The 18,567-nt window shown below is 42.9% G+C and overlaps 2 protein-coding genes and 1 long non-coding RNA gene across 3 annotated transcripts; all 3 read left to right on the forward strand.

Moving 5' to 3' along the window:
* The first annotated feature begins 4,447 nt into the window (after window positions 1-4,447).
* LOC135494865 (uncharacterized) lies at window positions 4,448-10,529 on the forward strand. The gene is made up of 5 exons (XM_064783174.1): window positions 4,448-4,548; window positions 4,971-5,276; window positions 5,503-5,554; window positions 8,696-8,895; window positions 9,302-10,529. The coding sequence occupies exons 1-5, from the start codon at window positions 4,476-4,478 to the stop codon at window positions 10,099-10,101; spliced, it is 1,431 nt and encodes a 476-aa protein (XP_064639244.1). The 5' UTR covers window positions 4,448-4,475; the 3' UTR covers window positions 10,102-10,529.
* Window positions 6,057-7,900, forward strand: LOC135495189 (uncharacterized). The gene is made up of 4 exons (XR_010448536.1): window positions 6,057-6,090; window positions 6,950-7,013; window positions 7,314-7,379; window positions 7,785-7,900. It is a non-coding gene; the product is annotated as an uncharacterized LOC135495189 (long non-coding RNA).
* Window positions 10,530-11,101: 572 nt separating the features above from the next.
* LOC135495022 (growth hormone secretagogue receptor type 1-like) lies at window positions 11,102-12,133 on the forward strand. The gene has a single exon (XM_064783410.1). The coding sequence runs from the start codon at window positions 11,102-11,104 to the stop codon at window positions 12,131-12,133; it is 1,032 nt and encodes a 343-aa protein (XP_064639480.1).
* Window positions 12,134-18,567: the final 6,434 nt, after the last annotated feature.

The following is an 18,567-nucleotide window of genomic DNA, read 5'->3' on the forward strand; positions in this document are numbered from 1 at the left end:
ATTCTCGCGAATAATGATTTTGCAAGTGTTGTGAGGTGGTTGGATATATCTTGCAAATCCAAGGCCAACAGTTACATTCTGTTGCCTTTTATATATTTTTCGGCGAAAGAGAAAGGAAAACGTTGTATGCGTAAAATGAGTAAAAAGAAGGGCCCATGTTTGCAGAAGGAGGAATTTTCGTTATATCATATCGGTCACTTTTCCCAAACCTGATGTTTCTCCATTGTAATTTTCTAATAATGGTATTTTTCTGACTAAAACAGATTCCTCAGCGAGTGACGACAGTATCGTAAGTGACTTTCCCGCCCAAGAGGACGAGTATGAAGAGGTGACGTATTTCGAATACGGCGATCGTGGCGAGTTGCTTGGGACGAAACGCGTGGAGTACATTCCACAAAAAGGCCACCTTAAGCACCTGCCGACTTCCGTTATGTTTTTTGATTACCACGACCAGGGCTGCACTGAAGACAAACTGTTTATTCCTTTGAGGAACACCAGTGGTGCCGGAGATGCAAATATTTCTCTAGGAGTCGACAGCGGCGCGTGCACACGGACGACAAGCTCGACTGTTTTAGTTCGCGCAGCCTCAAGTTCAGACACGAAGGAGATCATCTGGGACTTCCCTGATTCTGCTCTCCAGGAGGACGCGTCAGTGACCGACCTGCTAAAGAACAATCATCGGGTAACGACCAAAGCTGTCAGCCATCATGAGGTCAAGGTCGGCGACTCGGCGCTTGGGGGGTTGATCCACCGATACGGATCCCGTTCAAGGTCATCACGATCCCATAAAGTGAATTTCAACGACGCTACGACATTCACGAAATATATCCCGGTGAGTGAAAACAAGAATGGGATCATTCCATTTTCAAGTTTCAATCGGTGCGACCCGAAAGGATGGTGCGATCTGCAGGTCATGATGACAAAATTGTGCAGCAGATGCAAAGATGTTCCGGATGATAAAAGTGTTCCGTCATTACCGCTGAAGAAATCGACCTCGGAGCAAAGCAATACAATCGACCAGGGCCAGCTGCATCATGAGATCACGAGAATCCTCAGTGGAGATGGGGTGACACGGCCCAGCCGATCAGAAACAACAATACTCGATCGGAATCTGCAATTTAAGGGAAGGAGGTGCCGAGAACTTCATCAGCCTAATGTGAATTCGATGCGATTCCAGCTTGAGTCGAATAAGGCGTATTGCACAATCGCTTCGAAGAGATTTCCGATCTTCTCATCAGCGATTTACATTGGATTGAAATCGTTGCCAAACATCACCCTCTGCCAGTGTCATGTAAAAACTGAACTTCTCATCACAGCGCTGAAGCACTTCTTTTATCCCTGGAGTAACGTGCAAGCGCTTTGGGTGACAGACTTGAGCGACCAGATAAATACACTCGTGAGGCCTCCCCATAACGCAAGGTCGCCATTCGGAAGACTGCGACGATCACGGGATAGCTACAGTGCCGCCATTTTGGTAAATAAGGAAGCGGGTCAGCTGCTTCGTCATAAAGATTTGGGTTTATTTCATACACTGGCGGAAGTTTTGGAGATTCACCCGAGTAAGCTGTTGGTACTGGTCGGCGAAACACCACAAACAGGAGACTTCGGTGACGGGGAATCAGGGAGTTTGCGGAACTAGTGACTATTCTCATCCTCATGACGTATGAGCGTCCTCAATATGTAAGAGATGACTTTGCATTCGGAGATTTTTGCTAAGTTTCGTGGTCAGTATTCAACTTCTGGTAGGCGACATTTGATTAGCAATACGCACTATTGCTTCTTGAACGGGAAGGGTTGAAGTGAGGGATGTTATGAAAGATTGTATTCTGGAAGGTCGGAACACTGGCGATCGAATCGCGAGGACTAAGATTATCGATCACTGTGCTTGTAGTTAACCCGATTCAAACGAACAATAATCAAGTGCTCTGAATGGCTCAGTTGAACCATTAAATGTCCCATAGTGAAAACTTGTCGTCCTGTTTTTAATACCTCTTTGATATCGAGAGGCCGTTAATTCATCATTCACACCTCACTTAGCCTATTATCGGTGATTTTGATAGGCCTACTCATTTGGCATGTTAGTGGTGATTCCCATGAAAAGGTTTTTTAAGTGGAGGCCATACTATTCAGCCAAGTTTGGGAAAATACGGTATGAAGCATGTCTTCTGTCTTGTGTTGGACAATATCTCGAATATCGCGTGTCTCGCTCAAGATTGTGACAGAGTCGTTAATTATGGTACTGGTCCGCGAACCATGGCTAATATGCCTGCACCCACCGATACATAAAGGAATACCGCTTGTTTAATTCATTGTACCATATCTATTCTGAGATCTACAGTTAATGATATAGATACGATGTATAGGAGATATTCTGCTGTGATAGTATGCGTGGATTCGACCGTAAAACATAAGACGTTGGGCCATGACGTTTTCTCCACACAACGTCTCGCGGGGCCCGCGGAGACCAAAGACTAATTGGGCCTACGAACTGAATCTCTCCGCTTACGCTCTAAACAGTTCTATAAACACATCATGCTAAAGACGCAAGAAAAACAAAACGTTGAAAAAAAAAGGTATAATTTAACCTAATTCGGTTAGCACATTGGTAAATACTTTGTGGAGTGATACTTTTTTGCTTCAGAATATTTTAGTGCACATTTCTGCTATGGCGAATCAGAGGACGAATCGACGTTATCCGTTGGACTGGATTACGCTTTATAACGTCGCGGTGAACCGGCGGATGTACTATGCACAACAGGTGGACGATGCTAAGCGAGATTGGGTGGAGAGCACGCTCCATCATAACAACTCGCCGCCAACATTTAGAACAGGGCGCACTCCAGATGAGATATTCAACCGCCACGCTCCAAATGGACTTCTCACCGAGGATTACAGATCAGGAATCAGGGCGCATGAGAAAAATATCAAGATTCTGAATTATGCGGGACAGAAAAAGACTCGTGTTACGGTGATGAAGCGCTACAAGATGTCGCAGAGACCTCAGGCGATCGGTAGATTGGCATTGGCACCAATCAAGACAAAGCATCCACCGAACAGGCGTGATATCAGGAAACAAAATGGCGGCAATGTTGAACAAAATGGCGGCGTTGTGATTCAAAATGGAGGCGACTGGCAACACCAGGTTTCTCCGAAAAAACACGAGATTAAAAGGGATGAGGCGGTTGGCGTGGATGATGGTGGAAAAAGTCGTCTGACAGTGAATAAGCTTTCTCGAAATGTTACGGAGTACGAGGCGATTGAAAGTATTTATAAAAGAAATGATATGAAGTTACCAAACGTGTTGAAACCCATCAAGGGTCGACCAGCGCAATCTCAGTTTTTGTACCAGAAACAGGGCCCTGAGTTAGACGATCTTCCAGCACTTGGATATTCAAGTATATCGTAACAGTGTGAACTTTTGGAATATACATTGTGTGTCATTCGCTCAATTGACCTTGACCTTGGTCATCCTGTACATGTTTCTGAAACTGTTTCTTCGTCCTCCGCGGTGGTAACTATAGTTCGTTGCGCGAGAAAATGGCGCTGATCGCATAAAGTCCAAGTGGCTTGAAAGGTTGTCAGTATACATGTATTTCACTTCAGATAGTTTGTTTTTCATGCTTCTGGCAAAATAAGCCTTTTTACATTAGGTAGTTCCAGATGGAATAACATGTATTCAACTGCTGCATAATCTGTGTGAAATCACCGAAAATTCCAGAATGCTATTTTCTCGCGGAATAGATAATACATCCGATTCTCAAAGGCAAAGGTTCCATTCCTCCCAGTAAGCACTATTGATCAACCGGGACTATATAAATGCGTTTAAATCTTTATGAATAGCTGACGATATTAAAGATTTAACCATTCAATTGTCAAATTGAGTGATTAATCATAGCCTCGAAGCTCAACACGTTATAATCTACATTGTATGATGCGAGTCATCCTGACTCTCATGCGTATATCGAGGGTGAGTGATTTGAATAACATGCTTCAACAAATTTATACCAATTACATGGCGTCGTGCCATAAATCGCTTACTACATTTGTTCAAAATTGTGGCCAATACCGTCCCCCACTTCGCCTGTCCCCCACGTCAGAATCCACCATGTGAGATTAGAAAATGTGATATTGATCACGGGTGGCAAAATAACCAAGATGAATACATTTGAGAGATGGGCATGACATAAATGACAACTAGAAAAGATTCCCACGGGAAAATGACATCTCATCTTCATAGATGCACTTAGTAACCAGCAGTTGCGTTATGGCCATCGTATTTTCCCATCCTGGCTGTCAGGTTTGAACATCACTTAAATATATTAAATTTCATCTTTAGTTAAACGTGCTAGACTGAGTTGTCGGGGTGTGGTATGATCAGGTTATTGACTCTCGAGTATTGGCATTGGGCGTGACTGGCTATTTAACATCGTACACCACTGGAGAGAAGAGGGAGGTGATTTCATACGGACGGAATAATGGTCCTTCGAAGATTTCTTGTGATTGGGATAGCGATGTTGGGCGCGCTACTTCGAAGCGCGGAATCAAGGGGTAGGGTGAAAGATGTAGAATTCACCACTGTCCTATTTAAGCTTTCTTAAACGGTTCATAGATTACCTTTTGGGGGTATTTCGGCGACAGATTATCATGGAACACCATGGTATCCGAAACTTAAAACACATAGGCCGCAGAATCAAGCGTCAGTAAGGGGATAAACATTGTCAAATGTCCACGAAGGAGATGTTTGTGGATTTCCAGGTAGATTTCTTGCTCCCTCTTCTACCTAACCCTTTTACAATGTTTGAACCCCTTACGGACGCTTGATTCAGTGGCCTGTGCTTAAAACTATATCTAAACATGTCGGGATCGGTAATCAGACATACTGAGCTTCTGGGTTTTAACTCGGAACTGACTCTGGTAGGCCAATGCGGGGATGGTGAGAGTGTACAATATTGCCTGATACTGTATTTTAGGCAATCAATCTGCCGCGAACGACTGCGAAGCCAACCCAGACAAAGAGCTAATCTGGATATACGAGAAAGGTCCAGCAGTCCGCCATGCAGTAGCTCAGAGTCTGCAGACCAATGTGAAATCGCAGTATGCGTGCCAGAAGCTCTGCATCAAAAAGGGGAGGATGTGTAGCCTCTACGAGTACTACGGCGCATCGCGTACCTGTCGCCTGTGCAGGAACAGGATTCAGGCGTTGTCCGGGACTCAGGCGGTGTCCTCGGAGTTTGTCAGAGGTGAATGGAAGTGTATTCACCATCCTTCCAGGGAATGTGAGTTGACGTGTTCATTATTTTCATTCCTTTATCAATTCCTCAAAATATGCCACTAAGGGATGTGAAATGTTTGTCCTTCACTGAGTTACAAGGCAGTGACTTCTCCGTATCATCCTCCGACCCGACCGACTCTAAAATCTTGCGCGTCTACAGCAACTGTGGCTGCATGCACTGATAGTTGGCGACATATCCATTCCTCACGACAATGATAAATTCGACTCAGTTTGCAGATTAGTTGAAAGCAAACCGAACCAGAATAGATCTACACCAATCTTGACGCAAGGGCCCAACGCGCCGCGTAGCGGCAAAAAAGCGAAGCTGGCGAAACATTTATAACGGGTCACCGTCACTTATTATTGGACTTATAGCGCATTTACGGGGTTGCAACTATTTTGCTTTATAGTGTCACCAGGAAAGAAAAGCATGCGAACTAACGCCGATCTATTTGTATAAAGTGATAATTGGAAGGTATATAGTAGGAAATATCAATAAAATAATCATTCCATGTCGTCTTTTGAGGGCATTTTTGATTGTAAAAAATATATGTGTACGTCACCGTAGTCTCTGCAATGATAATTTTATCAGAGCAGTCTCGCGCAAGTAGAAGTTCTTTACCTATTAGTTCTTCACTTATTAGTCTCAACGTCTGGCGCAAAGCCAGACGTTTTCCACTACGATTTCACTACCATGTTTGACAAGAAGGAGCAGTGCGCGAGATATGCTAATGAGCAGACTTCCCTCGCTTGAGTTTCTGAAGAATGTTCCATATCGCGCTAAGCTCATCTCTGCTGATTATGACAGGCGTGCAACGGTAGGTATCTGCTCCCCAACTTCCACCCTAATACGGTACAATAAGTAACCATTTGATGGGAATGGGACAATGCCCTCACTGTGTATGGAGTCATAGGGATAAGAAGACATTATTCATTAGTGTTGGTACAAGTGATTTTGCCCAAAAAGCATGCGCATTCAAAAAACAAAATATGCAAGGTATCACGTACATGACCATGACGACGTGCAGAAAGTGCACTGGCCAGTGCATACCCTATGGCTATGTACTAGTAAACATGGTAAACATGAACAACATCATTATTCATCGGCAGTTCATTTTACTCCGAGCTTTTCCTGAAACATATAGCCATGATGATTAGGCCTACCATGTACCATGACCAATAACAGCACCAGATCATGTAGATGTCAACAAGTTCACATGAACCGTATAATCCCGCATGGCGCATGTGGGGCATGCGTCTAAACCAAAGCCCCAAAATCACTTCTTTTGTTCTATTTCACTTGTGTTTCCCCCGTCTCCCAGTCCATAATACATTTACAGTTTACAATCCCCGATCATGGCCCAACAAAAGGTCATCGGATGACTAAAGGAACACAACTGTTCAATGGATTTATAGTTGAATGCGATCAAACTACGTCTTTTCAATCGTGGATTGTAAATTTAACCCCATGGGCCTAGGGAAGGCCCTACAACAATACTTTCGACACAGTTATTATCTCCGCTGCCTCCACCATGTTACACACAGTGCTCACTGCTGATTCTAAAATGCGTCACCTAGTCAAAACAGGAGATATGTTCTTCTAGGAATAGATCTCTTTCCAATATTTCGTCATTCCACTATCGTCATCACCTCATCATACTTTCATTGACATTACAGGCACACATCCACAGAGCACTCTTCAAATCATCTACACAGTGGTTATCCAACTAGGATTATAAAGGTAATTTCTTAGCCCCCCACAGTGGGTTGCAGTCTTGATAAAGGGGCACTATTGCTAGCAGCTAGGTAGGCAAGATAAAGTTAGCCGAAGTAGCCGATAGGGGTCGCTCACCCCTCAAAGTCCGTCACAACTATTCAAGCTTGTACAAGGAATACATGCAGCGCTGACTCTAACATGACCCAATGGGACTGTCGCACAGTCATCTGTCAAAAACAAGACCTATGTTGTAGTATGATCTCTTGCCAATATTTAATAATTGCACTATCGTCATCACCTCATCATACTTCATTGACATTACAGGCACACATTGACATAGACCACTGTTGCAATCAACGACACAGTCGCTATCCAAGTAGCATTATAGAGGTAATTATCATTATCATACCTCATTAGCATGTGAACCAATCGCGTCGCGTCCTTTGCGATCACGGCAAAGCCTCATGGAATAATGTCTTTCACCGTTGAATAATTTTTCATATTCAATGCCTACAACTTCAATTTCTTCATATTCCATGGCTAGAAGTTCAATACTAATATGATATCCAAGATAAAGTTACAAGAAGTAGTCAATAGGGGTCTCTCACCTCTCACTGTATGTCCACACTATTCACGCTTGTACGAGGAATACATTCAATGCTGAATCTAACAACACCCAGTGCCCTTACTCTGTATATTAGTCACTGGAAGATGGCCCATTTCACTCCTTGCTTCTACTTCACCTATAGTCTCATTGCAAACGCCTCAGGTCTATGATATCACATTCACTTTCAGCTGTCATGCAACGCAAGAACTGTGCTATCTGCCATCGCACATCAACGAAGAAGTGCAGCCGCCCACATTCCACCTCACGTCTGTCCGACCAGCTGCAATCCTCGAGGACGCCCCACTGTACCACGATTTCACTACGATGTTTGACAAGAAGGAGCAGTGCGCGAGATAGGCTAATGAGCAGACTTCCCTCGCTTGAGTTTCGGAAGAATGTTCCATATCGCGCTAAGCTGACCACTGCTGACCATGACAGGCGTGCATTGGACTGGTACAGGTTGGAACTGAACATTGAATATGCTGGTGGTGACGCTTTCTGATGAGAAGTTGGTCGTGACTGATGCAGTATCCTTGGACTTGTCCACAGCATCGTTCAATCATTGCTCTCTGAGCTGCCTTGATTCTGTACTTACCAAAATACTAAGACCAAATGCCTGTTGACTGTGCTTTAAGAGAGACTGGCGCCATGCCTAGAGATATGACTGACCCCTATTGGCAAATTTGTATGACTTTATCTTGCCTACCTAGCTGCTGCCTATAGTCTCCCTTTAACTGGGGAACACTTCAAAGTTCATAAAATGCTATGTTCCACCTTTTAATGTGTTCAGACCGCCATTTTCAAAATAATCAAGTCAGGACACTGCCTTCTAGTCTCATAATAAATTTTGCTTTCCTCAATAATAACATTTCTTCTTCTTCAATGCTTTCATCATTCCAAACTTCTCCTCCTCTGACTTTTACAGGGGTACAGTCATGGCAATCAAAACCCAAATACTGAGACCAAATGCCTGTTGACTGTGCTTTAAGAGAGACTGGCGCCATGCCTAGTCTCTCTTAAAGCACAGTCAACAGACACCAACCCCCTCAGACTCAGAAACCACAAACGCCCAACCCTTCCTGCTACCTTAATACTTCTGGGTGATTCAGTCGGAGAAAGTAGTGCCGTCATCCCTTGCCCAGTGCAAAGTCCGGTGTGCCTCCAAAGCCTGCAAAGCCATGATATTTAAAGATAATTCTTGCTACCTTGCCGATCCTCAGATGTCAAACCTAAAGTGCGGCGGGGAAGGGTGTTCGTTGCTTGTAAACCACTGCTACCGAACTAACTGGATTGAAGAAGGTGAAGGGAAACTGTTTAAAAATTCAGTCATTCATTCGTTTTGTGTAGTGGCCCCCAAGTATCTGGCCCCGCCTAACCAGCTAGGCCATGGAGGATTCCTGATGCGTATGTCCCAAAGCTAGCCGGTGGATTGGCGTCATCATCATCTGAAGTTGAAATAACAAGTGATTGTGATTTAAATTGCAGTGTAACAAAGTCGTTGTCATTTAATTGACAAAGTCATAATCATAAAGTTGCAATATAATAAAGTCGGCGTCATTTAAGTTGTAAAATAAAAAGTTATCATTTGAGTTACAATGCAACAAAGTCGTCGTTCAATATCAACAATGTCATCATTACTTTAGTTACAATACATAACAAAGCCGTTGTCATCTATTAGGTTGCGACATGTTTTCTGTTTCTTCAGAGATCACGCACCGTGTTTCATTTGACGGACAGCCAAGTGGGGAAATCAGCGACCGAAACATCACTGGTTCTCTGATGACAACCACGGGAAGGAAGACATCTGGGCCCACCCAAGGTGTTGTGGGAGCTGGGTTCCACTTGGCGAAGAGCGACCATATTCAACTTGTGGACAACACGAACTCGAGCTGTTTTGGCACACTTGCTAGCTGTACTGAAGGACTGACTCTGTCACTGTGGTACAGAACCAAATCGTCTGGTGCACACAACAGGGACCCCCGGAGAGGCGAATCAGTTTGCCTGTTCAGGTCAAGTTATTTAAGTGTAAAGGTTTTCAATTATAGGTATCGCCATACTCCAACACGGTATTCGATATCTTATGGCAAGGCTTCACTAAATGCATCCTCGGTTATGAGGTGCCTATCGTCGAACAGACACCTCAGACAAACTAATAATCATACGCAAAAAAACACATGGGGTTTTCTGGCATTGCGCATCAACACCAAAACCAGGTCCCATCATGTGGTCAGGCTTTCCAGAAATGGACGAGATCTTAAGCTTTTTTGCCGCTCATATCCAAAGGCAAGTCTTATCAAATATGGTATCTTTTCCCCGTTTGAGAGCAAAGGCATGGCTTCCATTGGGAACAAACCATCTACAAACCACCAAAGAAAAAAAATACGCAGGTTTCGTTGGAAACCAACGCCTATTGCTGTTGATGTGGATGAGTATCAGTTCTGGAGCAAGCATCTTCCGGACAGTAGCATTAGCAAGCTCTATACGCTCAGGAAGGTTAAAGCTTAATGACTTATATATATACTGACCAACTTGTTCATTTCTGAGAAGACGCTGAGGACCACCTTCTGTTGGCGTAGGATCGAATCAGATTGTTGGTAATGCATTTTGCTCGTTTCACCACAAAACATACCATGAAGTGTCAGGAATATAAAATTAATTAAAACTGAACATGAAAAGAAAACACATCGAAACAATTTATGATTATGTCTTGTTAAATATTATAGCTTGCTGCTGAAAATAAAAGAAACTTAAAGAGAAATGATGCAATAAAATGTCATTTGATTAGATTTTATTCTTTGATCATGTACAAGAGTTTACAAAGATACAGGATGATACACATTTCAAACTCTCACAGAGACCAAACAGACAACAATGGTCATGTTCACATTGACCAAAATCCTTTCAACCATTAGAAGCCTTCCTTAAGTGTGACATTTTCTCCCAGGACTTCAATTTGCTTCATTCTTGGTCTGATGACCAGGACAATATCTGTAGTGTAGCCAGCCAGCCAGTGTGCTGATTCACGAGACAGTATACGCATTGTACAGTTCGTCGGCTTGGTTCCGCTTCCTCGAAACACAATGGATTGGAACATGTTTACTTTGATAATAGGGGGGTCAGGCAGTGCGTCAGGTTAACCTGTCGTTCCTTGCACGATAATAAGCATGTCCCGATTCGATTGTGTTCCGCTTCAACCGACGGGATGGACTTACATTGCGTATGACGTCACGTGACTGAACACACCTCGTATCTTTTTACATCCCAAACCAGATAGATCTGTGTGCTGATATGAATCGGTAGAAATGCCTCTGGCAAGTCACTTCCGGCTCATTTTTTTATTGAAATCAAGCAAACTGATTGATGTACTTAGGAATATGAGATGATAATAGGCAACCAAACGCCATCGTTCCATTGGCAATTACATATTTAAACACCGAGTCAACTGAGTTCCGCAAGCCAATTAGGTGAGCGAACATTATAACCAGATTGTGACTCTGGTTTCACGATGGAATCCCTTTCTACTCAGTACTTTGAGAATGAGAGTAAGTTGCCGACCACCACGAATCAAGAACATATTGTGTATCGCGATAGCATCTTCAACTATCCACTCTTCAACGCAGCGGAATGGCTCTTCGGGGTCGTACCCCCATTTCTCATCGTCAGTGGCACGTTATTCAACATTCTAAACATCATTGTCCTATCAACTGGTCGTTTCGGAAATGTGTCTACCAGAATTTTATTAACGGTTCTAGCGTTGACCGACACGGTTGTTTTGTACGCAGCCCTCATGCGCAGCTGGATTGACACGGTATGGTGGATAGATCTGCGCATGCTCACACATGCCTCATGTCCGATTTTGACCTTCATCTCGTACTGTTCGTATCATTTCTCGAGTTGGAACTTGGTTCTTGTGACATTAGAGCGCTTCGTATCGGTTTGTTTCCCATTCAGAGCACGGAAAATCTGTACAAAGAAATGGACGATTGTTGCACTTATAACCCTGGCTTGTCTTATTTCCCTTGTAAACTGCCATTTTTTAGTATTCCAAAAAATTGAGGACAACATAGCATGTACGCCACCACGTGGCACCTATTTCATTTTTATTACGAAGTATTTCTACTGGGCTGATTTGGCCATGAGGAGCGGTTTACCTTTCGTGGTAATCATTTTGTGTAATATTTGCATCATCTACACAGTGTCGAGAAGTTTATCTCGGCGTAACCCCGCGAGTGCTGGAGAGTCGGCCACAAATCAAGGCTCCAAGCTGAACAGCATGACCTCCATGTTGCTAGTCGTCAGTTTCACCTTCATTACATTGACTCTCCCCGTCATGGCTTTCTTTCTTTACATCAGTAGCGCACCAAATTCAACCTATTCAGACATTGCACGAAATTATTTCCTATATGCTGTGACACATCTTTTATATTATTTGAACAGTACGGTAAATTTTATTCTGTACTGCTTAAGCGGATCGAAATTTCGAGCTGCCGTATTAAATTTGTTTGGAGTACAAAATTGCTTTAAACACGGTGGATAATGGTATCGGCATACCTCAAGAATACGGGTTTACCATTCCTTTTGACTTCCGTACTAGACGACATTATCATTGTCGAGTCCTATTCTTGAGAAAGTCTACGAACCTCATGCACCATTCTCCTAAATATATGCCCAGTAGCTGGAGATGACAAAATGTGGCAGCGCCATCTTTTAATGACATGCTCAATAGGGGACGAGTGCTGCCACGTTAGCCATCCTAATGGCCTTATGGAGGTTACCGGTAATGTTTCGTGATCGTGGTTATGGCCACGCTCTTTCCTCGAATGATGCCGGTGTAACATCTGTGGTTGTTTCCCATGTGTCAGTGTTTCCAAACAATAGGCAGCTAGAGAGACCATGACTTTTCAATAGGGGGGATACACGGAAAAACTCGTCAATCTATTTTTGAGCGTTCCCAAACAATGAGGGGAAACACTCAAAAACAGAAACACTCAAAAACATTACACCGGCGTGGTAATCGAGCGGAAAACGTAAAATTGTCAGGTGCAATTATTGCATCCATTCAACATCTGGTTTACATGTACCTTGCTCGACGATTTTCTATTCGACTTCAAGTCAGTTTGATGATCCAACACTAGGTAGCCTTCCAGTATCACACAAGTGTTGCATCTCTCTAAGAAAGTTCAACTAAAAAGGAGAAACAAAAGTCATTTGAACAGCAAATAAAGCTAGTTAATTGTGTATCGGACTTTGAAACTCATCGTGTCCACGCAAAACAGTCCGGCTTCTTCTTACAAATCTCATCATATCGAAATGTTATAGAACTTAAAAAACAGTTTCTTAACGGCGACTGACCTACTATACATGGAGTACATGGTCTCGCCTGGGTGCCTATAATCGATATAATCGCCTGGCGTTCAGGTAGAGATTGGATTGATTGGGTAATGAGAGGATAAGATGGGCATCTCCTTGTTTCACCAAAGCAGAACAAAACCTACCCTGAACGTCTATTTGTACGGATGGTGTTGTTCTGTTGATGGTGAAGGTTCGCTGAGTATTGGCAAATTTGGTATTTTTAGATTGGTTTACAGAATTGTGACGTCATCCTTCCTATTGCAAATTATAAGATGGCCTCGACAGGGCTGGTATTAACAGCCCAGACGGCAACAATCGGCGGTCCACCGGAGGCCAATTGGCGGAAGATGCCCGATGGAGGATGATATGCTATAAGGGCAGCAGGCGTTCGTCATTTACGCGATCACGACCACTATAAGCAGATGTGTTGACTTCGAACTTAACTATAATTTCTGGAAGATCAACACATTGGTTTTGCTAATGTGCCTTTATTATTATGTTTATTCATTTTCATCTCAAGAAATGTCAACTTGAAAGTGATCTTGATTTTATGGATAGATACCTCTTACACTAATAAATATTCTAGTGCAAATGTTTTTTTTATATATTTGTCATAAAATTTAACATTTTCACTTGGGTTGACTATGTTATTTCGGGTCGCTATACCCGATGTAATACGCATGTTCTCCAGTGAATAGGCCAACAGACCTTATGTAAGAAAAAACATACACGTAATTACTTTTTGCGTTGTAGTAAATCGTAGCTAGGCTGTTGTTAGCAATTCGCAGGTCGAAGCTATACTTAGGATATATTTTGCGCTGCAGCATAATGGAAAGCAACTGCGCAGATTCCAAGGCAGGAAGCGGAGGACGTTTGCCAAAGCCGTCAGACTATTGATTTATATCAACAGAAAAACTTAAAATTTGTCTTCTTTTGGCTTCAGTGTATACAACATGTACAATCTGAGATGTTTCTTTGTGGTGGTGTGAAGAGCTCGGAGTGGTTGAACCCGCAGGCCAGGACCTGTATAGCTGTAACCACGAGTTGGGTCACCTTTCAACAGCTGCCTCTTGTGGAGAGATGTTTACACTTACATTAGCCCTTACAGAATGGAAATTCTTTCAAAATGTAATTCCACCTGTTATAAGGACCTATTGATGGTGGAAAGTTGCTCTTATGAATTTCACGCACCAAGTTAACGGTTGAATGATGGGGTCAGTCGGCAGAGCGGCAGAGCGGGTCGTAAATTGTTATCTCTGCTCAGAATAAAAGTAGCTATATACAATTTTATTACAAGACTGAAAGGTTAGCTGCGATTATTGTTTGCTTTTTAATAGCTTGATATAGATTTAGTCAGAAAGAAAATTATCGACAAAACAATCCAGTTATTGATTCTGTCGCGAGCAAGCATTATCTGACGAAGGTCGTCAGTTAGCCCAGCCCGTCGGGTGCAGTCGTGGAAAGTCGGCGTAGAGTGATGGCCTCACTGTCAGCTTGTCGAGTGTCATGTCCCGGTGTAACATCTGTGGTTGTTCCCCATGTTTCAGTGTTTCCAAACAATAGGCAGCTAGAGAGACCATGATTTTTCAAAAGGGGGGATACACAGAAATACTCGTCAATCTATTTTTGAGCGTTCCCAAACAATGAGGGGAAACACTCAAAAACAGAAACACTCAAAAACATTACACCGGCTTGGCCTATTGTGTCGATTTGCTAGAAATAAAAAAACGGTCTTGCATGGGTGCAACTAGAGTATTTCAATTCAGACTCCCGATGGACGGCACAGAGCGGTATTTACAGTATTATTTACATGTATATGACTAGGCCCTGATGAGAAGTGGCATCATGCACATGCAGCATGTACATATTTGGTACACTAATACCACAAGGTAAGACATCTTAACTAATTTACCATAGCATGAAAATGTGCACGATCATGCAAAATACAACATCTGAAGGACATGCATTGATATTTTCTGACAACTTATGTTGAAATCGATCTCAGTTGGGGCAAAGGTGTATACGATTTCGCGCCGATATTTGTTACCTGTGGTTCCGGCTCTTTATCATGCTTGTGGCAGAATTGCCGCGAAACATAAAAGAGGGGGTCTGCCACCTGCACCCTGGCACTCGCATCTCGAAGTTTCGGCCTCACAACATTCGGACCTGAGCTGTTACCCCGTCTTCAGGCAACCTTTCGCCAAAGATAACCACTCACGACAACTCCTATAACACTTTGAGACCAAGATGCCTTCGCATTGAGTTTATTATAGCTTAACGAGCGAGACCATCGTTTCTGATCATCAGCAAAGCTGAGTTTACTTTGAGATCCTCTAAAGGCGTCAGCTGAATTCGCCAGGAATAGAGCTTGATGATTGGCTGTTTCAACGTACGCATACCTCAAGACGCAACAGAAAAAAAGGGAAAATTACAAACCCACATGATACACACATCTGCTTAGAGAAAAGAGAAAACTTTTTGCATTGAGTCGTAGAATGTGCACTTTTGGCATTTATTTATTTACTTTGCAAATAACTCAACTTTCTCGGCATAAGTGTCCATTATCGAAACTCTGACGGAGGACGATCATCATCCATTCGATCTTAGAGTAACAGGCTGGTTAATGAGGGGCCGTTAGATTCTATGACGGGTATTAGAATTTGGGCCCATTATAGATCCTAATTTAGAGTCCCATTAGAGATATTACGTATAGTTCGAGGTTCACGTACGTGACGTCTTGGCTACGTCACGAATTGATTTATCAAAACTAGCATTTTATTTGCAACTGCTCGCGCAACTTTTTGTCTTCTCGGTGCATTGTACACGGCGTTCATACTCTCAGACTCAATGATACAAGTATTGAAGTGACCTCAATGATGTAGAGGCCTCAACCTAATTTCAGGTAGCCAATCTCAAGTAGTTTCACCATTCGTGTTATTATTATCTGATGGTTCTCATATTTAAGGTGAAAGAACCCTGGGGCCCGATGGAGATGCATTCCATTCAGAAGACTGATCGTTTCGAAGGGCCGGGGTCGAGGGCGAGCTCCGCTGGTCTACACTCCCGACGCAGTGTACACAGGCAACCATTTCCGCCATAGAATCTATGACGGCCTTCATTTATACAATCTATGATGATTACAATGAACATGTGTTACATCAAAGATCCTATCATTGACCATTTCCTATTTTATGATGGCCCGTTAGTCTATAACGCGAATCGTGTCATGGATTGTTTGCTGTGTTCCTTTTTACATGCTGCAGAAGCATGTAATTCACAGTGACATTTGGAGAAACACCAATTATTATTTCTTTAAGACAGCCCTTTCTTCAAACTCTGGTCTCACGGAAAATATTCAGACTGCGTACTAATCTGAGAGACAGTCTGCCAGCGAAAAGGAGTGTAGTCTAGAACTCAGACTCATCGAGTGTGGACAGGCCTAACAAACTTTGCACAAGACTGTAAGTAGCACCGAAACTCGATAGGCCTAAGAAATACAGGTGCAAATACCTAAAAATATCGTATTCTAATGATATCTCATATAACCAGGTTAGAAGAAACGCTAGGTGTAGAATGCAACTTGATTAAGGCCAATTTACACTCAAAGCATTTTAACCTCTTGATTAACCAGTCGCTACAAAGATGGAAAATGGGGTGGATTTCGGCTGAGGCTTGAACTAACAATTCGAGTTGTTTATTGTAGCGATTGGTAAGGCATGTTAGTCCAGGATGACCCCCTATCACGTCACACCAACTACGTCCCCGATGGATCTCGTTTCTTCCCGCCATTGTCATTTTAAAACGAACAAAAATGGTAAATGGGACGAAAATGGAGCGATCGAGATATTTCCTGAAAAAAAAATTTCATGTTGAAAAAAAAAATCATGTGATGTCCTTTCCCAGGCCAGCCACCGTACTTGTTCGTCGTGATTATGACCCCAACTGTGATTTTCTTCCCAAACTTGCTGAAATTGTAACAAAAAATGCATGTACACATTAATAGGAGACTGAATATTCATGTACGTCAGTTTCATTATCTTTATGGTGAATCTAAAACTTGTATACACAATACTAGCTACATATTGTAGGTATGCAGGTGTATGTTTGTATCACTTTTCTTTGGATAGTTGCCCCTTCTCGTATAACTTTATGCGATTTCGCCCCAGCTTAACTTGGGTAGCCCACAGTACACAAAACGTGTACACGTTTCCTCTTAACTTGAGGTGGAGTCAGTTCTTAGGGGAAGGCGAATAAACTTGTACTAGCATTGTACCCGTGGCGCAGGCAGGTTCAAATGGGCTATACCTTGAATAGATTGAATTGCAATAAACATCTATCTAATGCAATATCAAAGGAGCCATATCGAAGAGATAAATTAAACCAACCATTTGTCCACAGACTCGGACCTAGCTGTGGCGTGCTGTATGCGTGCATATAAAAGTATATCAGTTGGTCCGATAGAGATGATGAGGCAATGCCTCGTTCCTTAGTCAGCAATATGCGCCTTTTTATACGGAGAAGCAGGGGTACCCAGACAGGCCTTCACATGTCGGCCTCCAAATGGCTCGAACCAATTGCACTATCACTACTATAACTTTAAAATGCGTGCTCCTCCTACATGTAGCCAGGTTTCGGGCAAGGCACTTACTCGACAGGCAAGCTAGAAGTTCAGCACCGTGAGCAGCTCCTTGATAAGGCCATTTCAGGTTCAGCGCCCCTCTTCAGATCAAGTATTTAGACTGAGCTGTGGTGAGCACATAAACATACCATGGTAACCTTCATTATCAGGGTTAGCTCTGGCTAACACAGCACCCATAAACAATAGACCACCAATTTGACCCCAGCTCCTTACTGCGGGAAAACCCAAGTCCAGCAACCGAAAGTACCAAAAATACATTTTTGTTTACATTTGAACTGCACACATACGTTTGTTTACAATTTCTTCCCCGCGAAATCTCGAAGATCAGGTGACCTACAATCGTGGATTGAAAATAGCATTAACCTTGTTTCAGCAGGTCAACACGTGTACAGGCTGTTCCAATCACCCCCCCCCCCCCTACAGCCAGCCGTTCAACAGGTAGTGTTAGTCACCCCACAGGGAGTGCAGGTGATTCATTAATCCCCTGCATAACTAAACAGCAATGGCTTGGCTTCCGTGAGTGGTAAGGAGAATTGACCGTGTCCGATTAAAAATCCCTCATTACTGCTCCGCTGAAGTAAATTTCCGAAAATAAACATGACGTTGCATCAGGATAACATATCACCTGCAAACGTGCAAAATTTCGTGACGAAACACGACCCCCAAATGGCACTTTAGCGAGCCGCCTTATAGTATTATGATATAGATGTGTAGCTTCAGATATCATGCATTAGTCAGCCAAAGCATGTGCACTTAAGCATATTTTCCTGGTCGAATTACAAAGATAATCTTTTACTTTTATCTCCATGTATCTGAAAAAATACAAAAGTAAAAATGAATACTAAGTAAATGAACCTGATTGTGATTCCACTGGTTAACCTTCAGAACAATCAGTGCCTTGCAATTTTCCTATTATTGCATATAGATGTATTGCAGTGGTGTTGTATTGCCATCACGTCAAATACAAATGTACTGATTGG

Source organism: Lineus longissimus, chromosome 10 (genome assembly GCF_910592395.1).
Source record: "Lineus longissimus chromosome 10, tnLinLong1.2, whole genome shotgun sequence".
NCBI lineage: Eukaryota > Metazoa > Nemertea > Pilidiophora > Heteronemertea > Lineidae > Lineus > Lineus longissimus.

Coding starts and splice junctions, on each gene's coding strand:
- LOC135494865 (XM_064783174.1), top strand. CDS start 4,476: ATGGTCCTTCGAAGATTTCTTGTGATTGGGATAGCGATGTTGGGCGCG. Junction 5,555..8,695: donor AATAGATCTACACCAATCTT/GACGCAAGGGCC, acceptor TTAATACTTCTG/GGTGATTCAGTCGGAGAAAG. Junction 8,896..9,301: donor AACTAACTGGATTGAAGAAG/GTGAAGGGAAAC, acceptor CTGTTTCTTCAG/AGATCACGCACCGTGTTTCA.
- LOC135495022 (XM_064783410.1), top strand. CDS start 11,102: ATGGAATCCCTTTCTACTCAGTACTTTGAGAATGAGAGTAAGTTGCCG.